This window comes from Salmo salar, chromosome 09, assembly GCF_965601325.2.
Source record: "Salmo salar chromosome 09, fSalSal1, whole genome shotgun sequence".
NCBI lineage: Eukaryota > Metazoa > Chordata > Actinopteri > Salmoniformes > Salmonidae > Salmo > Salmo salar.
In genome coordinates, this window is record NC_138299.1 from 119,709,920 (window position 1) to 119,737,882 (window position 27,963).

Sequence of the window (27,963 nt, forward strand, 5' to 3'; positions counted from 1 at the left end):
CTTGCTTAAAAATAGGCTTTATTTCCTGTTGTTTCACAACGTGGTGCAATCACTTCATAGACAGGTTTACGCCTACGATGTTAGTGTCACATTGAACAAAGCATTAACATTCAGTGAAGAAATGGCTTCAGTATGGATTTGGAGGGAATAGCCATAGAGCCCCATAGTGGATGAGTCATATACCCAGAAAACCTAGCGGTCAAACAGGGAAATGGTTCCAATCGGTTTTCCACCATTTATTATTCCCATAAGGGATTTTAGAAACACTTAAAATAAGGGCTGTGTTTTGTGTAGGCTTATCTGGGCGTGACACTTTATTAACCGTGTAAATCTCTCTCGGACAAGGTGACTTATCAATATATTCGGTTCTATTTATTCTCAGATTTTTAAAATGATAATTAGCATCAAAGTAGACATCATGCAAGACTACAAATCCCTGCAAGTTCCTGCATGTCATCTTTAGATGACACCTTTGCTAACAGCTATTGTGTACATTTCAAACATGTCCATGACAGTTCACAGAATTGTCAACTTAAGGATATTTTGCCAATTTATTCCTTACTAAATTTAGTTAACAGATGGTTAATGCAGAAATTCTTACCTTTTCCTCGATTCGGCAGTCTCATCCAGAGCATCATGGCATGGTTATCAAAACATGACGCCACAAAACACATCCCTTATTTTAAGAGTTTCTAAAATAGGTTTAATGGGTATAATGACTCATACTGTGGTACTCTAAGAAAATATTTTTATTAACCTAGCACCATTAAAGGGGCAATCTGTAGTTCAAACAAATGTTCAGGCAACAAATCTGCAGGTACACCCCGCTATTGTCTTTGGTAAACAGCTGAGGGATGGGTCTGGAGAAATGTAACCAGTGTTGAACTAAACCCATGAGACAAATTATATTCTTTAAGAATCAATGGGTTAGGAATCAGGACCTTTTCAGACCTATTTCATCAGAAACCACTACACTGAAATCCTTTCAAGAGCTCTGCAGTGAATTCAATGTGCCAAGATCCCATTTTTTGAAATCTCTTCAAATTAGACATGTCATTTCCTCATTTACTTCCAAGAGGAGCTTTAGAACTCAGTTGAATGAAGTTGAAACTCTTCTTGTCACAGCACAATCCATTAAAGGCAAAATATCTTATATCTATAGACTCCTTTCTGAGAAAGTGGACACCTCCTTTACTCCTTTGAAAATAATCTGGGAAAAGGACCTTGGTCTGAATATCAGTGATGAGTTATGGACGGAAGTTTGCGACAGGGTATACTGCTCCTCTACTAATGTAAAAATTAAATAATCTAATTACAAATTTTTGTACAAATTTTATTACACTCCTTTGAGACTCCATAGAATGAAAACAGACATTTCTCCTAACTGTAAAAGATGTACCTCTGAAAGTGGAACCTATATGCATGTATTTTGGAGCTGTAGAGAGATTGCCAAAATCTGGCAATCTATACATACTGCTGCACAGAAAATACTAGATGTACAGTTTGATATGACCCCGTGTATTTATCTTCTTAATGCCCAGCAGGACTTTGTTCTTGATCCTGAGAGAGAAAATTTGCTGATGACTATTACATACTTTGCTAAGAAATGTATTCTTGTATTGTGGGCCTCTAATACCTCTCCTACATTTAAAATGTGGATTGACCAGATTGTTGACTTTCTCCCTCTTGAAAAGCTCACTTATGACCTCAGCAAGAGACAGCCCAAGTTTGATAGACTCCGGTCTCCACTACTCAACTATATTTCAAATTGGACAGAGTGAATGGGGTGATTAGGGAAATGAGCAGATACATGTTGTGTAAGGTGCTGTAAAATCTAAAAACTAATTATTTGCTCGTCGTCTCAGCTTAGGGTGGAAATAACCTTGATAGTGCTGCTGCTAGATAGATAGATAGATAGATAGATAGATAGATAGATAGATAGATAGATAGATCACACACATTTTTTATATATATATACAGTGCATTCGGAAAGTATTCAGACCCCTTGACTTTTTCCAAATGTTGTTACGTTACAGCCTTATTCTAAAATTGATTAAATAAAATAAAAATATCAATCTACACACAAAACCCCATAATGACAAAGCGAAAAACAGGTTTTTAAATGGTTTGCAAATTTAGTAAAAACAAAAAACAGAAATACGTTATTTACATAAGTAATAAGACCCTTGCCTATGAGACTCGAAATTGAGTTTAGGTGCATCCTGTTTCCATTGATCATCCTTGAGATGTTTCTACAACTTGATTGGATTGGACATGATTTGGAAAGGCACACACCTGTCTATATAAGGTCCCACAGTTGGCAATGCATGTCAGAGCAAAAACCAACTCATGAGGTTGAAGGAATAGTCCAGAGAGCTCTGAGACAGTATTGTGTCGAGGCACAGATCTGGGGAAGGGTACCAAAAGTTTCTGCAGCATTGAAGGTCCCCAAGAACACAGTGGTCTCCATCATTCTTAAATGGAAGAAGATTGGAACCAACAAGACTCTTCCTAGAGCTGGCTGCCCGACCAAACTGAGCAATCTGAGGAGAAGGGCCTTGATCAGGGAGGTGACCAAGAACCTGATGGTCACTCTGACAGAGCTCCTCTGTGGAGATGGGAGAACCTTCCAGAAGGACATCCATCTCTGCAGCACTCCACCAATCAGGCCTTTATGGTAGAGTGGCCAGATGGAAGCCACTCCTCAGTAAAAGGCACACGACAGCCCACTTGGAGTTTGCCAAAAGGCACCTAAAGGACTCTCAGACCATGAGAAACAAGATTCTCTGGTCTGATGAAACCAAGATTTAACTATTTGGCCTGAATGCCAATTGTCACGTCTGGAGGAAACCTGGCACCATCCCTACGTTGAAGCATGATGGTGGTGGCAAGCATTTCTCTACACCTGCAATATATGTGTATGTGACCAATAAAATTTGACTTTGATTTGGCAGCATTATGCTGTGGGGATGTTTTTCAGCAGCAGGGACTGGAAGACTAGTCAGTATCGAGGCAAATATGAATGGAGCAAAGTACAGAGAGATCCTTGATGAAAACCTGCTCAGGACCTAAGACTGGGGCGAAGGTTCACCTTCCAAAACGACAGCGACCCGAACAACACAGCCAAGATAACGCAGGAGAGGCTTCGGGACAAGTCTCTTAATGTCCTTGAGTGATCCAATCAGAGCCTGTACTTGAACCCGATTGAACATCTCTGAAGATGTTCCCCATCCAACCTGACAGAACTTGACAGGATCTACAGAGAAGAATGGGAGAAACTCCCAAATACAAAAAAACAGCTGTTTTTGCTTTGTCATTATGGGGTATTGTCTGTAGATTGATGAGGGGGAAAAACTATTCAATCAATTTTAAAATGAGGCTGTAACATAACAAAATGTGGAAAAAGTCAAGGTCTGAATACTTTCCGAATGCACTAATGTGAAAGTCCAGAAATGGATGCACCAATTGCATCTTTAAAGCAACACAAAATGTTGTCAGTATTTTGTGATATTACAGAACACCACTACCCAGACTGACACATTATCCAGAGATATGGCTCATTAGAGACTATAAAGATGCTAGTTTTAAGCTTATCATCAGTTAACATACCAGATTTCTCAACAATAGGCTATGGAAATACCCAGAATTCACATTATGTTGAGAGGGTTGGGCTTCTTTCCTCTGGGCTGGATAAAGGTTCAACACCTGGAAAGGATGGAATGGAGAGGGGAGGAATGATCGCTGAGATCAGAGATGAATCCTGTTTTCACCCAGATGTAAGTGTTGCCCGGCACCAGTTCAGGGAAGCTGCAGTGGTCGGGTAATGTGTGGTACAGAGTGGAAGGCAGGGCGTTGACATTGCCACGTGAGGCCTGCACAGACATGGCGTTTAGCATCACGATGGACCGCTCGTTCATCTTCATAGACACAGTCTCCACTGTCCCTAGCAGAACTGGACACAAAATTCAGATCAGCTTTGTGAAGCCACTGTACAGAGTCAGCCAAATACATTTAAACTCAGTTTTTCACTTTTCCTGACATTTAATCCTAGTAAGAATTCCCTGTCTTAGGTCAGTTAGGATCACCACTTTATTTTAAGAATGTGAAATGTCAGAAAAATAGTAGAGAGAATTATATATTTCAGCTTTTATTTATTTTATCATATTTCCAGTGGATCAGAAATTTACATACAATCAATTAGTATTTGGTGGCATTGCCTTTAAATTGTTTAACTTGGGTCAAACGTTTCGGGTAGCCTTCCACAATAAATTGGGTGAATTTTGACCCATTCCTCCTGACAGAGCTGGTGTAACTGAGTCAGGTTTATAGGCCTCCTTGCTCGCACACGGTTTTTCAGTTCTGCCCACACATTTTCTATAGGATTGAGGTCAGGGCTTTGTGATGGCCACTCCAATACCTTGACTTTGTTGTCCTTAAGCCATTTTGCCACAACTTTGGAAGTATGCTTGGGCTCATTGTCCATTTAGAAGACCCATTGGTTTTAACTTCCTGCCTAATGTCTTGAGATGTTGCTTCAATATATCCACATAATTCTCCTCCCTCATGATGCCATCTATTTTGTGAAGTGCACCAGTCCCTCCTGCAGCAAAGCACCCCCACAACATGATGCTGCCACCCCCATGCTTCAAGGTTGGGATGGTGTTCTTTGGCTTGCAAGCCTCCCCCTTTTTCCTCCAACTATAACAATGGTTATTATGGCCAAAAGTTCTATTTTTGTTTGATCAGACGAGAGGACATTTCTCCAAAAAGTACGATCTTTGTCCCCATGGGCAGTTGCAAACCGTAGTATGGCTTTGTTATGGTGGTTTTGGAGCTGAGCGGCCTTTCAGGTTATGTCGATATAGGACTCGTTTTACTGTGGATATAGATACTTTTGTACCCGTTTCCTCCAGCATCTTCACAAGGTCCTTTGCTGTTGTTTTGGGATTGATTTGCACTTTTCGCACCAAAGTACGTTCATCTCTAGGAGTACTATTGGTTGTACAGATTAACGTGGTACCTTCAGGTGTTTTGAAATTGCTCCCAAGGATGAACCAGACTTGTGGAGGTCTACATTTTTTTTCTGAGGTCTTGGCTGATTTCTTTGGATTTTTTCCATGATGTCAAGCAAAGAGACACTGAGTTTGAAGGTAGGCCTTGAAATACCTCCACAGGTACACCTCCAATTGACTCAAATGATGTCAATTTGCCTATCAGAAGCTTCTAAAGCCGTGACATCATTTTCTGGAATTTTCCAAGCTGTTTAAAGGCACAGTCAACTTAGTGTATGTAAACTTCTGACCCACTGGAATTGTGATACAGTGAATTATAAATGAAATAATCTGTCTGTAAACAACTGCTGGAAAAATTACTTGTGTCATGCACAAAGTAGATGTCCTAACCGACTTGCCAAAACTATAGTTTGTTAACAAGAAATTTGTGGAGTGGTTGAAAAACGAGTTTTAATGACTCCAACCTAAGTGTAAGTAAACTTCCGACTTCAACTGTATACTGAACAGAAATATAAACAGAACATGCAACAATTTCAAAGATTAGACTAAGTTACGATTCATATAAGGAAATCAATCAATTGAAATAAATAAATTAGGCCCTAATCTATGGAATTCACATCACTGTGTAGGGGTGTAGCCATGGCTGGGCCTGGGAGGGGATCCACTGGGGAGCTAGGCCCAGCCAATCAGAAATAATTTCCCCCCACAAAATGGCTTTATTACAGACAGAACTACTCCTCCCAACCACCCCTCAGACGAAGAAGAAGCCGGATGTGGAGGTCCTGGGCTGGTTACACGTGGTCTGCGGTTGTGAGGCCGGTTGGACGTACTGCCAAATTATATACAACGATGTTGGAAGCAGTTTATGGTAGAGAAATTAACAGCTCTGGTGGACATTCCTGCCAATTGCACGCTCCCTCAAAACTTGAGACATCTCTGGGATTGTGTTGTGTGACAAAACTGCACATTTTAAAGAGGCCTTTTATTGTCCCCAGCACAAGGTGTACTCACTCTGTTTAGCCTCACATGTGAATCCTTAAAGAGAAGGGTGGGGCTGGCTTAAGAGGATGTGAACGATGCTGAATGGGTGTAGACAAAGAAGAGCTCTCCAGTAGTGGTACCAAAACATTCAAAACATTCATTCAACATCCATTTTCTCAAAAGTGGGGTTACAAGTGTATCAACTTTCAAAGCATAATTACTTTCCCATTGTTCCTCAACTCTAGTGCATGATATGCCATTTTCTAGCTCTGAGTCTATACTTTTATCCAATGTAAAAAAACACTACCTCAAATTTTGCTACATAAGACCGAATCCAGCCGGTTGGCCACATTTTTGTTCAGTGTAGATTCAAGTGCTTCCCACTGTTCTTGCTAAAGGTCAAAGTATAGAGTCATGTTTCCTTCATTCTGTGCTTCAAACTGGAGGCCTTACCTTCGGTGTAACACAGATCTTCAGTCTTCAAATCCCCCAGTGGTAGAAGCCTGGGTCCTGAGGATAGTAAACAACAGTCTAATCAAATGGGCTTAGACAGAGACAGAATCCAGGCAGGGACCCATCAAAAAACACCCCCTTTATCTTTTATGAACTACATATAGACTCATCATATCAATCGTCTGACCTATGGGTTGGTCTTTCGTAGGGCCTTTCAGAGATAAAGAGACGCAACTCAAACTGTGACATAAATCATAGATCGATGAAAAATGGGAATCAAATTCGGATTTCATCCTGTTCCCACTGACCTGGAATCATGTTTTTGCTGGTGGTGTTTCGTTCAGTCCTTGGGTGCAGGACCCCCGCGCAGCAAGACCACAGGGAGGAGTTGGGGTAGCGGTGCCCACAGCAGGTGAACCCTGACTGGGTAGGGTAGAGCAGGTCTAGTCCTGGGGCGGAGCAGCAGGTGGATCCGGCCTCCATCAGGACACTCCCACAGCATTGGGCATCCTCTGTGGGCATGCCCTGAACCTGCAGGTCGTACAGAGTCCCTGCACAGCACTTCATCTGGCCCGTGCTGGGGCTGTAGCCCTTCCTTCCGCAGCAGGACATGTTTCCCAACCTGCGGTGTCTGTGCAGAGAAAAAAGATTTGACCTCCCAATAGAAAGAGAGCTGTTCCGATATCAATTTGCTGGTGTGTTAGGTATTGTCAACAGGGTTGTTGTCTCTATTAGTGTGTGGCGGGTTAGTTAACACTTGGATAAATTGATTAAAGTTAACGGTAGAACTAACACAATAACTGGCTTATGGAAGCACTTCTCTATGTGAGAGAGGTATAATTATATATTTCTATATAAACTATTTATGCCACCTTTTATATTATTGATCCTAATGATATAGGCCTAGGTGTACAACAGCCAAGGTGATGAGTAATGACCGTGGAATAAAAAACAAAACGTGTATGGGTGGAGAGAGGGTTGGTTTACAGGTTCACTCGCTCTGGATTGTCAGTACTGCATGTATTCTTGGCTGTCGTGCCATGGCTGTGTCAGAGTCGATTGTAAGTTCAACTTGGGAATTCCTTTATGGGCAGTGTGATGCCTAAAACACATTTTTACTTCCAGTCATTAGCAGCCGTTAGAATCTGTTCTTTTTTCCTTCCTTTTTTTTGTTGGAAAACAACAGGATATAATGAGGACTACATGAAATATGTCTTGCATGTATTGGACATTAAAAAAAAGGACTGGTCTTGTGATATATTTAGGTTGTTTTCTCTTCATTTTTTCAAAATGTTTCTAACAATTGAATCCAATTAACTGAGCAGGCTGGGCTGACATGCTTATAGCCTTGCTAGGACTTTCAAAATATGAGCATGCATTTATAAGATTGTGCTGTTATTATTTATATTAAAATGATCAATTATTGCTACTATTTATTTTTTTCTGACTGTTTTCCATGTTATTTGGTTAGTTCTCTTAAGCACCCTCATAGATATTTATGTTATCATGGGACTGCCCATATTTCCCTCTGGCCAACGCTAATTGGCAGCCAAGGGTTTGCCTTAGGACGCAAAGGCGCGTCATGAGTCAGGCAGATGGTCTGATGGTCTTAGTGGGTGGAATATTACATCTCGATAGTGCGGCTGTAGAACTTTTTGAGGATCTGGGGACCCATGCCAAATCTTTTCAGTCTCCTGATTTTGTTGTGTCCTCTTCACAACTATCTTGGTGTGCTTGGACCATGATAGATCGTTGGTGATGTGGACACCAAGGAACATGAAACTCTCGACCTACTCCACTACAGCCCTATTGATGTTAATGGGGGCCTGTTCGGCCCACCTTTTCCTGTAGTCCACGATCAGCTCCTTTGTCTTGCTCACATTGAGGGAGAGGTTGTTGTCCTGGCACCACACGACCACGTCTCTGACCTTCCTAAAGGCTGTCTCATCTTGCCGGAGATCAGGCCTACCACTGTTGTGTCATCAGCAAACTTAATGACGGTGTTGGAGTCGTGTTTGCAAAATGCAGTTGTGAGTGAACAGGGAGTACAGCAGGGGACTAAGTACAAACCCCTGAGGGGGCCCAGTGTTGAGGATCAGCGTGGCAAACGTGTTGTTACCTACCCTTACCACCTGGGGGCGGCCCGTCAGGGAGTCCAGGATCCAGTTACAGAGGGAGGTGTTTAGTCCCAGGGTCCTTAGCTTAGTGATGAGCTTCGTGGGCACTATGGTGTTGAACGCTGAGCTGTAGTCAATGAACAGCATTCTCACATAGCTGTTCCTTTTGTCCAGGTGGGAAAGGGCAGTGTGGAGTGTGATTGAGATTGCGTCATCTGTGGATCTATTGGGGCGGTATGCGAATTGGAGTGGGTCTAGGGTATCCGGGAGGATGCTGTTGATGTGAGCCATGGCCAGCCTTTCAAAGCACTTCATGGCTACCGACGTCAGTGCTACGGGCGGTAATCATTTAGGAAGGTTATCTTCGCTTCCTTGGGCACATGGACTATGGTGGTCTGCTTGAAACATGTAGGCATTACAGACTCAGTCAGGGAGAGGTTGAAAATGTCAGTGAAGACATGTACCAGTTGATCCGGGCATGCTTTGAGTACACGTCCTGGTAATCCATCTGGACCTGCGGCTTTGTGAATGTTGACCTGTTTAAAGGTCTTGCTCACATCGGCTACCGAGAGCGTTATCACACAGTCATCAAGAACAGCTGGTGCTCTAGTGCATGCTTCAGTGTTGCTTGCCTCGAAGTGAGAATAAAATGCATTTAGCTCGTCTGGTAGGCCCGCGTCACTGGACAGCTTGCGTCTGGGTTTCTCTTTGTAGTCCGTAATAGTTTTAAAGCGCTGCCACATCTGACTAGCGTCAGAGCCGGTTCAATCTTAATCCTGTATTGACGCTTTGCTTGTTTGATAGTTCGTCTGAGGGCATAGCGGGATTTCTAATAGGCGTCCGGATTATTGTCCCGCTCCTTGAAAGCGGCAGCTCTAGCCTTGGGGATGACGTCGATGCACTTATTGATGAAGCCAATGACTGAGGTGGTATACTCCTCAATGCAATTGGATGAATCCCGGAACATATTCCAGTCTGTGCTAGCAAAACAGTCCTGTAGCGTAGCAACCGCACCATCTGACCACTTCCGTATTGAGCGAGTCACTGGTACCTCCTGCTTTAATTTTTGCTTGTAAGTAGGAATCAGGAGGATAGAATTATGGTTAGATTTGCCAAATGGAGGGCGGGGGAGAGCTTTGTATGCATCTCTGTGTGTGGAGTAAAGGTGGTCTGGAATTTTTTTCCTTCTGATTGCACATGTGACATGCTGGTAAAAATTTGGTAAAACTGATTTAAGTTTGCCTGCATTAAAGTCCCCAGCCACTAGGAGTGCTGCTTCTGGGTGAGCATTTTCTTGTTTGCTTATGGCCTTATAGAGTTGGTTGAGTGCGTTCTTAGTGCCAGCATCTGTCTGTGGTGGTAAATAGACGGCTACGAATAATATGGATGAGAACTCTCTTGGTAGATCGTGTGGTCTACAGCTTATCATGAGGTACTCTACCTCAGGCGAGCAATACCTCGAGACTTCTTTAATATTAGACATCGTGCACCAGCTGTTATTGACAAAAAGACCCACCCCTCCTCTTACCAGAGGTAGCGTCTCTGTTCTGCCAGTGCATTGAAAATCCCTCCAGCTCTATATTGTCCGTGTCTTCGTTCAGCCGTGACTCGGTGAAACATAAGATATTACCGTTTTTAATGTCCCGTTAATAGGATAATCGTAATCATAGGTCATCTATTTTATTTTCTAATGATTGCATGTTAGCAAGTAGAATTGATGGCAATGAGAGTTTACTCGCTCACCTACGGATTCTCAAAAGGCAGCCTGATCTGTGTCCTCTTTTCCGCCGTCTTTTCTTCACGCAAAAGGCGGGGATCTGGGAGAGCAGTACATCTTTCTCGTCGGACTCCTTAAATGAAAAAGCTTCTTCCAGTCCGTGGTGAGTAATCCCAGTTCTGATGTCCAGAAGTTATTTTCGATCATAAGAGACGGTAGCAGCAACATTATGTACAAAATAAGTTAAAAAAATAAGTTTCAAACAACGCAAAAATACGAACAAAATAGCACAATTGATTATGGGCATGTAAATCGTCAGCCATCCTCGTCGGCGCCATTTTTTGACACTAAATCATCGTGGTGCTTTTTAATTGTAAGTTTACAAACATTGGTTGTGGTAAGTATAATTGAAACTTGTGTATCATTATGGTAAGTCTGGAAATAAGTATAGGCAGTTATAATTGTAATGGCTTAGCAGATCATAAAAAAAGAAGATACATTTTACATGGCTAAAAGAGAATATAATATCTATTGTTTACAGGAAACTCATTCTACAAATACAGATGAGGTTGGGTGGGAAAAGGACTGGGAAGGAGAAATATATTTGTGTCATGGGCAAAGAAACTCAAAAGGGGTGATTATACCAATTAATACACATTTTGATCCTCTGGATAAGAGCGTCTGCTAAATGACTAAAATGTAAATGTAAAAATGATCCGATTGTGCAAACTGTGAAAACAGCTCTGCAAGGAAGATGGATTATTTTAAATATGCTATTGGACCAAAAACAGATCTGGCTAATCAATCTACAGTTGAAGTCGGAAGTTTACATACACTTAGGTTGGAGTCATTAAAACTCAAAAGTAAATGTAATTGCTAAAATATACTTAAGTATCAAGAGTAAAAGTATAAATAATTTCAAAATGTCTTATATTAAGCAAACCAGATGGCACCATTATCTTGTTTTTTAAATTTACGGATAGCCAGGGGCACACTAACAGATCCCCGATTTTGTGTTAAATGCTCTAGAACAAAGCTTTCTTAGTGTCCAACAAGCTTTCTCTACCCTTAACCTTGTTCTGAACACCTCCAAAACAAAGGGCATGTGGTTTGGTAAGAAGAATGCCCCTCTCCCCACAGGTGTGATTACTATCTCTGAGGGTTTAGAGCTTGAGGTAGTCACCTCATACAAGTACTTGGGAGTATGGCTAGACAGTACACTGTCCTTCTCTCAGCACATATCAAAGCTGCAGGCTAAAGTTAAATCTAGACTTGGTTTCCTCTATCGTAATCGCTCCTCTTTCACCCCAGCTGCCAAAATAACCCTGATTCAGATGACCATCCTACCCATGCTAGATTACGGAGACATAATTTATAGATCAGCAGGTAAGGGTGCTCTCGACCATTCAGCCATCAGATTTGCCACCAATGCTCCTTATAGGACACATCACTGCACTCTATACTCCTCTGTAAACAGGTAATCTCTGTTTACCCGTCGCGTGATGCTTATTTATAAAACCCTCTTAGGCCTCACTCCCCCCTATCGGAGATATCTACTGCAGCCCTCATCCTCTACATACAACACCCGTTCTGCCAGTCACATTCTGTTAAAGCTCCCCAAAGCACACACATCCCTGGGTCGCTCCTCTTTTCAGTTCGTTGCAGCTAGCGACTGGAACGAGCTGCAACAAACACTCAAACTGGACAGTTTTATCTCAATCTCTTTTTTCAAAGACTCAATCATGGACACTCTTACTGACAGTTGTGGCTGCTTTACGTGATGTATTGTTGTCTCTACCTTCTTGCCCTTTGTGCTGTTGTCTGTGCATAATAATGTTTGGACCATGTTTTGTGCTGCTACCATGTTGTGTTGCTACCATGCTGTTGTTATGTGTTGCTACCATGCTGTGTTGTCATGTGTTGCTGCCTTGCTATGTTGTTTTCTTAGGTCTCTCTTTATGTAGTGTTGTGTTGTCTCTCTTGTCGTGATGTGTGTTTTGTCCTATATTTGTTATTTTTTATAATTTTTTTAATCCCAGCCCCCGTCATTGTAAATAAGAATTTGATCCAAGGCCATCATTTAATCCCAGGCCATCATTGTAAATAAGAATTTGTTCTTAACTAACTTGCCTAGTTAAATAAAGGTTAAATGAAATAAAATATCTGTACTTTACTATTTATATTTTTGACAACTTTTACTTTACAAAAGACAATAATGTACTTTTTACTCCATACATTTTCCATGACTAAAGTATTGAGAATTGGCATCTGTATAAATTCAGACTGCCATGCAACTTCGTGGGGACCTAACCAGGTTTCACGACCCACATTTTGAATGACAGGGTGAGAGCCTATAACATTGGAGCATTGTTTGTTAATGTGTTCGACCACGTTTCCACAGACTTTAGATCAGTGTGTGAAGCCACTGTACAGAGTCAAAACAAGTAGTAGTGCTTTAAAAAAATATATTATTCCCATCCGCATCATGGATCACCTCAGACATGGTACATTCTTCTGTATTCCCTATAAACACACTTCAGCCAATATTTACATGGAATGTACATTAATAACATTCCTCAAATCCCAAACAGGAATCAACCAGCTTCCTCCTAGAGTCAGACACTGAGGTCAAGCACAAGTCACACAACAGGGCTAGGCAGACAAAAACAACGACCCACCCCCCAAACCAAAACAGGTGTCTGGTCTCCTCAGAGACCCCGAAGCAGACACACCACCTCTCTTAGATGTCTGGCAGTCTGTCTGAATGCCTCTGACTGGAAAAAGGGAAGTGAAGTACAGAATGGGAGGAGACCCTTAGACCTTTGGCTGCAGCGGTAGACAACCTCTGGGAGTCAGTGGTTTGTATGACTTAGTGCATTCCATTAAGCAGCCCACGGAATTCGCCAACGGAATTCTCCAAAATCTACGGTAGTGGGCCTGGGAATGTGGGTATGTTTTTTTTCATCACAATCGCATCCATTCATGTTTCCCAGACATAAACATACAACGACGCAAACCCAGTCTCTGATGGTTGGAAAATATATTCCACGGTTAGTTATAGTACAAAGATGCACACGCACACACTGGTTGAATCAACATTGTTTCCACGTGATTTCAATGACATCACGTTGAACCAACGTAGAATAGATATGTTGAATTGACGTGCCTAGTGGGATTGCATCATCACTTGGACAGGGGAGGCTGGATACATTCTGTTGAAGATGAAGTGATCTAATCGTTAGCGCTTAGGCACTCTGAACTGTGCTTGCAGTGATAACCCCACGTCTTCAGGATAAACTGCCTGGCTAGGTTCAACTACCTACAGTTTCCACCCTACAGAGCAACTCACTTCAGTCCGTTGCAGCAGATTTCATCCTTAGGGTTGTATGTCTCCTCTCCACAGCAGTGTTTGCCTGGATTGTTGAGATGAACGTGTGACTCACACACCATTTCACGGGATGGCAGATACAAGTGGCCACCTGGGGAGCACTGGTGCCCAGCCTCCACCCCACGGTGCAACGTCTGGTTACAGCACAGCACCCATCGTTCCTCTACAGCATAGGGAGTTGTACCGCAGCACTGGGAGAGACACACACCAGTCAGCAGGGTATCAACACACACATACGCACGAATAACAGACACACATACAGACATCATGCACTCACAAACCGTAGCATGCACATACACAAAATTCACACACAATCACAAAAGAAAGTCAAAACGCTAGAAAAGAAAGTCTGACTTTCTTACCAGTAAACCTGTGCACACATCTTCTACCAACAGAGTGCCGTGATAGAAAAGAGACCCAAAGAGAGCTCTCGTTACCCGTCAGGTACACTCTCACACTGAAGAGGAACTGCTCTACTCTAATTGGTTGTGGAATGGGGAAAATGACATAGTACAGCATGTAGCCAAAGTAAAGCAATCACCACTATAAAGAGTCATTGTTACTGGCAAATCATGGGGCAGATTTTCTCCGTGATAGACTTTTAGATCAAACAGCACTCTAGAATATTGGCATTGAGTATAGGACACCCTCTTCCAACTGGGGCCCTGTCTAAACATTCTGAGTGTATTGAAACTAGTCTGTGGACAACGTATAGTTTGACACTTTTAGTTATTTTCACCAGTAAAGTTTTTTACAAACACATCCGTTTACAGTACAGCATTGTCTTCATGCCTTGACAAACAACTACTCAACAAGTGGGTGGATGATTTAGCTGTTTTACTTTAATTTGACTGAGATTAGAACAAATTTTTATGTTGCAGAGGAGGTTCAGTGAACTAAATGTAGCTGTAGGCCTAAGCTCTGTGGGCTAATGGACTCACCAGGTTTTTCCCAAGCACCCTATTAGAAAGCTGTCCGGCACAGCAGATGTTGATAACTGGATTGTAAACCTGAGAGCCACAGCTAGCAACATTGTAGGGACCTGGTTAGAGAGATGGGAAGGAGGGAGGACAGAGATGGTGATGACCCACATGAAAAAAATACTAGTTTGCTATAGAATTCAGAAGGTATTCAGACCCCTAGACTTTTTCCACATTTTGTTACGTTACAGCCTTATTCTAAAATTGATAAAATCGAAAACAGGTTTTTAGAAATGATTGCAAATGTATTAAAAAACAGAAATGCCTTATTTACATAAGATATAAGACCCTTGCCTATGAGACTCCAAATTGAGCTCAGGTGCATCCTGTTTCCATTGATCATCTTTGAGATGTTTCTACAACTTGATTGGATTGGACATGATTTGGAAAGGCACACACCTGTCTATATAAGGTCCCACAGTTGACAGTGCATGTCAGAGCAAAAGCCATGCCATGAGGTCAAATAAATTGTCCCTACAGCTCTTAAGACAGGATTGTGTCAAGGCAAAGATCTGGGGAAGGGTACCAAAACATTTCTTCATCATTAAAGGTCCCCAAGAACACAGTCTTCCATCACTCTTAAACGGAAGAAGTTTGGAACCACCAAGACTCTTCCTAGAGCTGGCTGCCCGGCCAAACTGAGCAATTGGGGGGAGAAGGGCCTTGGTCAGGGAGGTGACCAAGAACCCGAGCTCCAGAGTTCCTCTGTGGAGAAGGGAGAACCTTCCAGAAGGACAACCATCTCTGCAGGACTCCACCAATCAGGCCTTTATGGTAGAGTGGCCAGAAGCCACTCCTTCCCTGTAGAGCACGGTGTTTGCAACGCATGGTGTTTGCAACGCCAGGGTTGTGGGTTCGATTCTCACGGGGGGCCAGGATGGAGAAGAAAAAAAAAATATATGTATGAAATGAAAGTCGCTCTGGATAAGAGCGTCTGCTAAATGACTAAAATGTAATGTAAAAGGCACATGACAGGCCACTTGGAGTTTGCCAAAAGGCACCTAAAGGACTCTTAGACCATGAGAAACAAGATTCTCTGGTTTGATGAAACCAAGATTGAACTCTTTGGCATGAATGCCAAGCGTCACATCTAGAGGAAACCTGGCACCATCCCTACGGTGAAGCGTGGTGGCAGCATCATGCTGTGGGGATGTTTTTCAGCAGCAGGGACTGGGAGACTAGTCAGGATCGAGAAAAAGATGAACGGAGCAAAGTACAGAGAGATCCTTGACGAAAACCTTCTCCAGAGCACTCAAGACCTCAGACTGGGGCAAAGGTTCACATTCCAACAGGACAACAACCCCAAGCACACAGCCAAGACAATGCAGGAGTGGCTTCAGGACAAGTCTCTGAATGTCCTTGAGGGGCCCAGCCAGAGCCCGGACTTGAACCCGATCGAACATCTCTGGAGAGATGTTCAACCTGACAGAGTTTGAGAGGATCTGCAGAGAAGAATGGGAAAAACTGCCCAAATACAGGTGTGTCAAGCTTGTAGCATCATACAGAAGGAGACTCAAGGCTGTAATTGCTGCCAAAGGTGATGTAGATTGAAAAACAATTTAACAATTTTAGAATAAGGCTGTAACGTAACAACATTTTGAAAAAGGGAGGGGGTCTGAATGTTTTCCAAATGCACTGTATATATATTTTCTAAGCTTTCTTATATCTCCTAGATATAGGACAGACACTTAAACCTCATGCTTGACACACTAACCTGGCCCCTACTAGCATACCCCAATCAAAGGCACTTGAATATTTTGTCTTGCCCATTCATCCTCTGAATGGCACACATATACACGCATATCTCAATTGTCTCAAGGCTTGGAAAATCCTTCTTTAAAAAGTCAAATGTAACTATATGTAATCTAAAATGTAATTTCCGAAAGTAATTATGTCTCATGAGAGGACCATAAACAATAACTAGTAACGCTGCATACTCCCAAGAAACGTTAAAATCTCACCTCTCTAGTAAAGATAGTTATAAATTGCTAGTGTAGTCACTTTTCAGGACACAAGCTCAAGTACACAGTACAAACATATTTCCTATTCAACAAAACTGTATGAATAAGGCTTGAAATGACTTCTATGCTTTCTAAATATAGTATAATACAATTATAAAACCACTAACTATGAGATTTCACCTTCCTTATAACTGTAAAATACATATTTGTATGTTTAGTGTTAGAGAAATGTACATATTTTCTAAAGGTCTCTCTTGCCCCAACTGCTGTGAACGTTACACAGAGCTCTTGCTTGGCTTCCTGAACTTGTTAGGAACCCACCTTTCACCCCATATCACTGTTGTCCATCTATGACGAACATAACGTTTTTTTTTGTTTAAAATCTATTCATTATTTTAGAGGAATGGCTGTAAATCAAACTCAATGTGCTATGATGTAAGGATTGAGGGTTAGGGTTGGACAATATTACGATATAAATCAGAAATCAATGATGTTTGACAGACATCGTCGATGGCAATAACACCGTGATGCGACAGACGATAGTTTAACCTACAGTTGCAAGAAAAAGTATGTGAACCCTTTGGAATAACCTGGATTTCTGCATAAATTTGAGATCAAATTTGATCTGACCTTCATCTAAGTCACAACAATAGACAAACACAGTGTGCTGAAACTAATAACACACGAACTATTGTATTTTCCTTGTCTATATTGAATACCTCATTTAAACATTCACAGTGTAGGTTGGAAAAATATGTGAACCCCTAGGCTAATAACTTCTCCAAAAGCTAATTAGAGTTAGGAGTCAACTAACCTGGAGTCGAATCAATGAGACGAGTTAGTCGATTTTGGTTAGAGCTGCCCTGCCTCATAAAAAACCCTCACAAAATTTGAGTTTGCTATTCACAAGAAGCATTGCCTTAATGTGAACCATGCCTCGAACAAAAGAGATCTCAGAAGACCTAAGATTAAGAATTGTTGCCTTGCATAAAGCTGGAAAGGGTTACAAAAGTATCTCTAAATGTCAGTCCACGGTAAGACAAATTGTCTATAAAAATGGAGAAATTTCAGCACTGTTGCTACTCTCCCTAGGAGTGGCTGTCCTGCAAAGATGACTGCAAGAACACAGCGCAGAATGCTCAATGAGGTTAAGAAGAATCCTAGTGTCAGCTAAAGACTTACAGAAATCTGTGGAAGACGCTAACATCTCTGTTGACGAGTCTACAATACGTTAAAAACACTAAACAAAAATGGTGTTCATGGGAGGATACCATGGAAGAAGCCACTGCTGTCCCCAAAAAAATCTGCACGTCTGAAGTTCGCAAAAGAGCACCTGGATGTTCCACAGCGCTACTGGCAATATTCTGTGGACAAATGAAACTAAAGTTGTGTTGTTTGGAAGGAAGGAACACACAACACTATGTGTGGAGAGAAAAAGGCACAGCACACCAACATCAAAACCTCATCGTAACTGTAAAGTATGGTGGAGGGTGAACACCTGTTGTATTTGGCGCATGTGACAAATAACATTTTATTTGAATATGTTTTTACGAGGTGGCTAGATCTGCCACGGTTTAGCTCTTTTCTGACTGTGGGGACCTGCTTTGGTGGTGTGCCATTCACTTGACATGCTGGCCAGGACTTCACGTGCAGTTCAACCTCTTTTTCAATGTTTTGCCACCACATGTTTGTGCGCAGTCTCAGGCTGCATTACAGATCCTTTACTGCATTGCTAGGCAACACAACGACTCGCTCTCCCCCTGCCCCGGGTAAAAAGAAATTGACGATACAATCGTATATCAACAATGCTTGGACAGGTCCATGGGATGATGTGTCATTCCAGACATGGTCCAACCCCATTGCAAGCATGTGCTTTGTCATTGGCTGTGATGTAGGGTTTAGCCAGGAATTGATGGACAGTAAGAAGAGTGATTGAAATGCTAGGAGGAACATCCCAGCTTCAAGTGGTTTCAGATTTCACATCCTATGTCACACAGGCTAAAGAACCAGGGGGAACCAGGGCTATCGCTCAATGCAAGCCATTTCGATCTACGGGGTCCACAGATCGATTTATAAACAAAGGGACTTTACATCTAAGAGGTTTTAACCTGTCTCCTCCCCTTCATCTACACTGATTGAAGTGGATTTAAGAAATTACATCAATAAGGGATCATCGCTTTCAACCTGGTCAGTCTGTCATGGAAAGAGCAAGTGTTCCTAATGTTTGTACACTCAGTGTACATACAAATCAGAGGAGGCTGGTGGGAGAAGCTATATGAAGACCGGCTCATTGTAATGGCTGGAATAGAATAGATGAAACAGAGTGAAACGTGTGGTTTCAATATGTTTGATACTGTTCCATTTATTCCATTCCAGCCATTACAATGAGCCTGTCCACCTATAGCTCTTCCCACCAGCCTATTGCCCCTTCCAATAAAAACAAAAATAAATAAAACTAGTTTGACACCTTGTGCTGTCTTACATGGTATTCCTTCACAGCAGGTCTGGTGACGCAAGTAACGCTTCCCTTGGAGAGATGTAGTGTTCACACAGCAACTCTCTGTTGTTGGGTTAAAACAGGCACCTCGACCACAGGGCCTCTCCCCTGGCATACTGGAGGCATGCAGAGAGCGAGAGAGATGCAATACAAACACATGCACCTACACATACATAAACAAACAATAAACGTATATGTACACAAACATAGTTGTGAAAAACCATGCTAAAAAACAATCATCGTCACGTTTCTAATTATTCCACCACTCTTTTTCTACAGACAAAAAGTTACCAGTTAAACTCCCTTCTTGTGCTTGTTGGCAGGCCATTCAATATCTCGGGCCTCGATCAAAAGCCACAAGGAAAATAAAGCAATCCCTGACACCTGCAGATGTTCAGTTCATTTAAAATCTATTGACATGTAGTGGTCGTTTTTTAAATGATATCGCATCATTTGAAATGGATGCCACCCCCAACGTGGCTTTTAGCAACTAAGACATCAAAATGATTATTTGAAACCCTGACTGTTAATGAAATGGTTGAATTGAACATTGAATAAAGAAAAGTGAGACGGTATGAGGTTCTTTATACGGATGAAGGCAACCTTTACCAGTTTGGAGAACTCGCATCAATTTCCGTCAGCTGAAAAAATAGAGAACAAAATACACACAAAGATGACAAACTATCATAATGTGAAGTTTCATTACAGCCATACAAAACTAGCAGGTTGGCTTTTCACTAACATTAGAACTTGATGGTTCACAGCAGCTTGCATTGAGAGGCTCTGGGGACAGTGGTTCAGAGCAGCAGCAGTGGCTTTGCTGGTCAAACTGGTGGTCTCCACAGCATCGGTGGTGACTGGACATTTTGGTCAGGACCTTCCTTCCTTTGACAATATTTCCACAGCAAAGCTGGTGGTCTTCATCGTAACACTCTGTGGGACAAGTAATAACAATTGATGAGATGTACTGTTAAAAGCACAGAAGTGCTTTCAAGTGCTCAAGTGTTACAAGCTTGACATTGTGAAGGGGAGTGAGTGAGCATAGAAACCATGAGGTGCAGCTGGGAAATGATGTTGTCACAGGGAGTCAGCATAAACGTTGCCTATAAACCTACATTTGGATAGGCTACAAATTACAAAACCAATAAAGTAAACAAAACAAGTACGAAATAAACCAAATAAATTACAGTGCAAATAAGTTTAAGGCACACAACAGAATATTCTTGCCTAGGCTACATTTATTTCGAGGAAGACATCTGCGAATACAGGCGTTGAAAATGTAAGAAATAAAAAGTGCAATGAAGAACCATTCCGACAATTTTTCTTTTCATTATATATTAACCTACCTAAAGGTTTCTAGCAAGGAACACAAGCATGTTCACCTTTTTTGGCTTTAATAGACTGCAGAGTGGGGTAATAATATATTGCCTGCTATAGGCAGATTGAAAAAGACAGTTTGAAATGCACACGACAACACCACCTCTGTTTATGCCTTTGGGGAGAATAAAACAAACACAACTACATCATCAATGATGACAGCAAACACGTCAATAGACCGGACCTCACAGACCTTTTCCACAACACTTGGCATGGGGATGGGTCCTGTTTAGTATCCGTGAGTCACAACACAGTTGGTTGAGTGGGTCGTAGGCCCTAAACCCACAGCAATCTGACACCAGCTGGCTCACATTCAGAGTCAGTTGACCTGCAATGGTTGAATCACAGATAAACACCCACACAGCATATCAATTCAAATTCAGGAGGTGCTGAAAAAACAATGATTTTAACCCAGTTACCAGGTTTAAGTGAATAGATTTTGTGGGATACCGCTAGGAGATGCGACTGTCTATATCACCTTCACAACAGGAAGCCTGGGTGAGGTTAAAGGCCCTGTTTCCACAGCAGGACAGCCCCGCCCCGTTATGAGGTACTCCTTCACAGCAGGTGTATTCTAGAACGTCATAATTCAGCCCGCCGCAGACGTGATCTCTGGGAGACCTGAAAGGTAGAGACTCATCTTCATGTCTAGAGGGCATTATCTTCATCTATATGCAGCACATAAACTCGACATAGACAAAGTGGAGTCACAATGCTCACACATACAGTTACATCATGATGACACATCTTAATTAAAGAAAGGTAGTAGGATGAAGTTGCCCCTAAACACTGTTAAGGTCAGTTTTGCATAACCCCACTAAAGATCTGGGCCCAAGGGCAGCTTCTAACCAGAGCAGAGATCATAAGGGCACTTGCTATACTCACGTGCCGTAGAACTTCCCAGCATGGACGGAGACTGGAATTCCAAAAGGATTGACCTGCCCTGTGAGACAAGTAACATCCCCACATCAAGACAATGTCCTGGCTACGTATTCTGTGAGAAGCTCTATCTCAGATCATGCTATTAATCTAAGTGTGATATTTGCAAAACACACACTAAGAAAATATTGTAACTGTAAATTGCTTTACAGTAAAAAAAAATAAGTAAATTGTAAAGCAATAAATAATTTATCGCTTTAAAATCGCATATTACAACTGCCTATTAGTGACTGAAGTTGATTAGGATAAAACGCATAAAGATAATTCTATGATAAAATGCCTGAAAAACTGAGTAAGGTATGTCAGGAAGCAACGGTACCTATGGCTGCAGTTAGCGCTCCTTAAAGTTCTCTGCAGGCTTAATATCTCCAAAGCAACTATAAAAAACACATTCATTAGTATGCCCTAGAAGGCTATACTGTTTAGAGTAACTCATTTCACTGACTTACTATCTATACTGAACTAAAATATAAGACACAACATGCAACAATTTCAACAATTTTACTGAGTTACAGTTCATATGAGGAAATCAGTCACCTGAAATAAATTCATTAGGCCCTAATCTATGGATTTCACATGACTTTGAAGGGCGCAGACATGGGTGGGCCTGAGAGGCCTTAGACCCACCCACTTGGGAGCCAGGCCCAGCCAATCAGTGTCACGTCCTGACCAGTAGGGGTCATTTTGTTAATATAGTATGGTCAGGACGTGGCAGGGGTGTGTTTGATTTATGTGTCTTGGGTAATGTTCTATGTTGTCTATTTCTATGTTTGAATGTCTATTTAGTCTATTTCTATGTTCAGGTTTGGTTTGACCTTCAATTGGAAGCAGCTGTTCTTCATTGGTTCTAATTGGAGGCCATATTTAAGTAGGGGGTTTTTGTCACTGTGTTTGTGGGTAGTTGTTCCATGTATAGCTGTGTAGCCTTACGGGACTGGTTTTCGTCGTTGTTTGTTATTTTTGTTAAGTGTTCACGTTTATCCAAATAAAAAAGGAAGATGAGCACGATACCCGCTGCGCCTTGGTCCACTTTTTACGACGTGCCTGACAATCAGAATGAGATTTTATTTTGCACCTGTGTCGTGATCATGCTATTTAATCAGCTTCTTGATATGCCACAAATATCAGGTGGATGGATTATCTTGGCAAAGGAGAAATGCTCACCAACAGGGATGTAAACACATTTGTGCACCAAATGTGTGAGAAATAAGCTTTTTGTGTTGTTGGGAAAATTTCTGGGGACTTTTGTTGCATTCATATTTTTGATTAGTGTAGATTGCATATATCCCTATACAAGCAGAACTCTGTCAGGGAAGTAAGGTACATGATGCACAGGGGTGAAAGTAATGCCCGATGTCCACCAGATGAATAAACGTTTTGTTTTGCCGGATGTCTAGCACACATTTTCCATACTTGACGCACATGTACTTCGCTTTTCAACTAGCTACAATGAAAAAAAATGTAAACACAACATGTAAAGTGTTGGTCCCCAAATTGTTGCCACAAAGTTGGAAGCACAGAATCATCTAGAATTTCATTGTATGCTGTAGTGTTAAGATTTCCCTTCACTGGAACTAAGGGGCCTAGCCCAAACCATGAAAAACAGCCCCATACCATTATTCATTCTCCTCCAAACTTTACAGTTGGCACTATGCATTGGAGCAGGTAGCGTTCTCCTGGCATCCGCCAAACCCAGATTCGTCTGTCGTACTGCCAGATGGTGAATCATGATTCCTCACTCCAGAGAAGACGTTTCAACTGCTCCAGAGTCCAATAGCGGCGAGCTTTACACCCCTCCAGCCGACGTTTGGCATTGCGCATAGTGATCTTAAGCTGTTCGGCTATGAAACCCATTTCATGAAGCTCCCGATAAAGTTATTGTGCTGACGTTGCTTCCAGAGGCAGTTCGGAACTCTGTATTGAGTGTTGCAACCAAGGACAGACCATTTTTTTTACGCGCTTCAGCACTAGGTGGTCCCGTTCTGTGAGCTTGAAGGAGTGTCCACATACAGTACTTTTGTATAGGTAATGTAGTTTGGAAAGCAAATGGCTATTGCTGTAAAGAGAAGGCAATGAAAAAAACTCTAATCTGTCTTGAAATGTATCAAAATGCTCACCTTAATTGAGCGAACAGTAGGCCTATAGCCCATCTTAGGATATTGGCACCAGCAGACATTTTGGGTTGAAGTTGAATTGAACAGTATACTGTAAAACAATCAGCATGGGGAAAGACCCATTGAAATCACATAGAATGTATGTGTTGCCAGCCTAGGGTCACACACTACTCAAAGCAATTTTATAACTTTTATTATTCAAAAACATAAAATACCTTTTTGTTTTACGCCAGCACCGTGGCCTAGTGGTTAGAGCGTTGGACTAGTAACCGAAAGGTTGCAATCCCCGAGCTGACAAGGTACAAATCTGTCGTTCTGCCCCTGTTCCTAGGCCGTCATTGAAAATAAGAATTTGTTCTTAACTGACTTGCCTAGTTAAAAAATATGAATAATAGCATGACATGATATTTTGGCCATACCACCAAGCCCTAATCAGACATTGTTTTTATTGATCTGTTTGTAAGTGTCAGTAGAGTAGCCCACCCTGTCATTTGTCTAATCAAAAAATATTATTTCAATGTCTCCAGTCATATAAAGTGAAGTAGAATCGCATGAAATGTGTTTATAAAAGACAAAATTCTTCACGTGCAAAGAAAATATAATAAATGTATCTGCTATAGCCTAGACCAACTCTTCCCCACTACGCGCTCAGCCAAGCATTGAACGGTCATTTTGTGAACAGTGATTGAGTTATATTAGCCTAAATTATGAATATCCAATGCACTGATCACATTAGGAATAGCAGGCTATCTTACATACGTCTGCAAATGTGATGGCGCATGTAATGCTTTATTATTAAGGTGCATTTCTATGGTGAACATTAGCTTCCCCAAACTTGAAACTCACGCGCCGCCTGAGTGGACACATCAATTCTGGCCTAATGACAATCGGCAAATATCATTACACTTTTTGGTGTTTTGTGTAACAGATGTCTCTTTGCATTCACCACTGTTTGGAGGCTTGAAATATGTTGGAAGTGGATGAATGTGCGCTGCTAGCCTGGTAAAGGAGCCCTTTGAAGTGACTGTTTGACAATCAGATGAAAACACCAAAACTGGTTGTGTTTATGCCACAATAAAAGGTAATGCATTTTAAAAGTAAAATGACAAATCTTTACAACTATGTCCACAGAGATCCAATTGATTTAATACTAGGGATTGTATATGTAATAATATAGCAAGCGTGTGCAAATACAGCTCCCGTACCGGGATTTTTTTAGTTTGTTTGTTTAAATCTTTATTTTAACAGGGAAAACACTGAGACCTGGATCTCTTTTACGGCTGTGCCCTGTGTAAACATGTTGACATGTACAGTTTTAGGCATACAGACAAGAACATTTCAAACATACAAAACAAAGACACAATTCAGCAGAAACAATCACAGACAACATCATATTGATCCTCCATAACATTTTTTAAATGGGCAAGGGACACCAGAGTGTCTAACTAAAGTTGGATCTGCAGTTTGTTCCAAAAATAAGGTGCAAAGGAACTAAAGGCAGTCCTACCCAACTGTGGAGACCGCAGGAGTCTCTAATGTAATCCACATCTGTGATCTGGTTTTAAAATTAATATATCTAGTGGAAATTAATGATGATATATATGGAGGTAGTTTTAAAAGTAGTGCTTTATAAATAAACAAGAGAGCATGTTGCTCTCGCCTCACAGATAGAGAGGCCCAACCCACATGTTGATATAGGATACAGTGATGAGTTTTGTAACTATCACCCGTGATAAACCTGAGTGCACAATGGTAAATAGCATCCAGTGGTTTTAAAGTGTTTGCCGATGCATGCATATAGATAATATCACCATAATCTAAAATGGACATAAAAGTAGCCTGCACAATTTGTTTTCTATTTACGGAGGACAGACAAGCCCTGTTTCTGTAAAGGAACCCTATCTTGAATTTGAGCTTTTTTCCCAATTCAGTAACATGTTTTTTAAAAGAAAGCCTATCATCCAACCATACCCCTAAATATTTATATGCAGAGACCTGTTTGATTTGAGTACCATCCAAGCTAGTGATTACAAAAGTGTTTCTGAGAGTTTAGACCTAGAATCTAAATGAATTATACTTTTACTCCAATGATGCATAAACGCTCAAGTCCAAACCACAGAACAATAAGTAATAATGAATTCCACTGGGGATTATCGTAACTGAAGAGGAGCCCACATTACAATACTATCCCTGCTGTATACTGTACACACATCAATCTGAGAGGCAGAATAGTAGCCCACACGGCCCTACACCTCTCAACAGCTGGCCCCATTTAACTCATACAAACAGATGCAAGAGATGACAGTGCTTTCCACTTACCATGTGCGCTGTAGCAAGGTAGAGTCAGAAGAACTGCACAAATGAAACAAACAAATGTAAAGGAAAGGAAGTCCAGAGATTGTACACACAAATTCGAGCAAATGTGCAGAGTTTGATAGTGATGGTCACATACCAAACATCAGTAGTGGAGTTGTCATGGTGTTTCTTTCCATAACGCAGTCTCATTCATAGGTGAAAAACTAAGATGCACTGACATAAGTAGTCCAATTCAGCCCCACCTACAAGCACCTAGTGGTGGGGAGTCAACTTCTGCAACGAATCGACTCCTCGATTTTTGCAAGGGTGGAAACTACACTACATCACCAAAAGTATGTGGACACCCCTTCAAATTAGTGGATTCGGCTATTTCAGCCACACACCACCATGCAATCTCCATGGACAAACATTGGCAGTAGAATGGCAGTACTGAAGAGCTCAGTGACTTTCAAAGTGGCACTGTCATAGGATGCCACCATTCCCACAAGTCAGTTCGTCAAATTTCTTCTCAGCTAGAGCTGCCCCGGTCAACAATTCTCTCAACCAGCTTCACCTGGAATGCTTTTCCAACAGTCTTGAAGGAGTTCCCAAATATGCTGAGTACTTGTTGGCTGCTTTTCCTTCACTCTGCGGTCCAACTCATCCCAAACCATCTCAATTGGGTTGAGGTCAGGTGATTGTGGAAGCCAGGTCATCTGATGCAGCCCTCCATCACTCTCCTTCTTGGTCAAATAGCCCTTACACAGCCTGGAGGTGTGTTGGGTCATTGTCCTGTTGAAAAACAAATGATAGTCCCACTAAGCGCAAACCAGATGGGATGGGGTATCGCTGCAGAATGCTGTGGTAGCCATGCTTGTTAAGTGTGCCTTGAATTCGAAATAAATCACTGACAGTGTCACCAGCAAAGCACCCCCACACCTCCTCCTCCATGCTTCACGGTGGGAACCACACATGCGGAGATCATCCGTTCACCTACTCTGCGTCTCACAAAGACACGGCGGTTGGAACAAAAAAAATCTCAAATTTGGACTCATCAGACCAAAGGACAGATTTCCACCGGTCTAATGTCCATTGCTCGTGTTTCTTGGCCCAAGCAAGTTTCTTCTTATTATTGGTGTCCTTTAGTAGTGGTTTCTTCGCAGCAATTCGACCATGAAGGCCTGATTCATGCAGTCTCCTCTGAACAGTTGATGTTGAGATGTGTCTGTTACTTGAACTCTGTGAAGGATTTATTTGGGCTGCAATCTGAGGTGCAATCAAATCTAATGAACTTTTCCTCTGCAGCAGAGATAACTCTGGGCCTTCCTTTCCTGTGGCGGTCCTCATGAGAGCCAGTTTCATCATAGCGCTTGATGGTTTTTGCGACTGCACTTGAAGAAACTTTGAAAGTCCTTGAAATTTTCCGGATTGACTGAACTTCATGTCTTAAAGTAATGATGGACTGTTGTTTCTCTTTGCTTCTTTGAGCTGTTCTTGCTATAATATGGACTTGGTATTTTACCAAATCTGTATACCACCCCTACCTTGTCACAACACATCTAATTGGCTCAAACGTATTAAGAAGGAAAGGAATTCCACAATGTTATTTGACGTGTATCTTTTTGACACGCAAAGACCCAAACTGCGTTACATATTGACGTGTCAAAAAAGATTCACGTCAAAATAACATTATTTGACGTGTCATATAACACTATTTGAGCTTGTTGACCAATCAGGACCTGAATTTGACTGCACGTCACGTAATAATTGAACGTGTTCATACATTTTTTACATAGTTATTACACATTAATTACACTATCACTCATACTTTATTTCACAACGATTCATCGATACCTATGCTATGATGCTGGTAAAGTTGTCTCGCGCACCTGCCCTTCCCCAAGCTTTGGACTAGTGATGGATCATTCGCGAAAGAGTCGGCTCTAAGAGCCAGCTCTTGTAGGTGAACGTTGGGAGCCGGCTCGCATATCAGAAGAGCCAAATGTATTTATAAAATGTAAAAAATAAATAAAATAAAAATGAATATATATATTTTTAAATGAATAGAATGAACTAATTCAAAGAACGAAAATAAATAAATAAATAATAATAATATAGGCCTAAATGGTCAA

The 27,963-nt window shown here is 41.6% G+C and overlaps 1 protein-coding gene across 1 annotated transcript; it reads right to left on the reverse strand.

The window, feature by feature from the left end:
- On the reverse strand, positions 1-27,750 carry LOC123744717 (uncharacterized). The gene is made up of 13 exons (XM_045724370.2): positions 25,989-27,750; positions 25,856-25,888; positions 21,369-21,426; positions 20,962-21,104; positions 20,677-20,811; positions 19,849-20,039; positions 19,716-19,747; positions 19,092-19,222; positions 14,610-14,710; positions 13,630-13,859; positions 6,755-7,077; positions 6,447-6,503; positions 1-3,952 (listed from the first exon to the last, which is right to left on the reverse strand). Exons 1-13 carry the CDS (start codon positions 26,026-26,028, stop codon positions 3,699-3,701), a joined length of 1,728 nt encoding a protein of 575 aa, XP_045580326.2. The 5' UTR covers positions 26,029-27,750; the 3' UTR covers positions 1-3,698.
- Between the last annotated feature and the right edge of the window lie 213 nt (positions 27,751-27,963).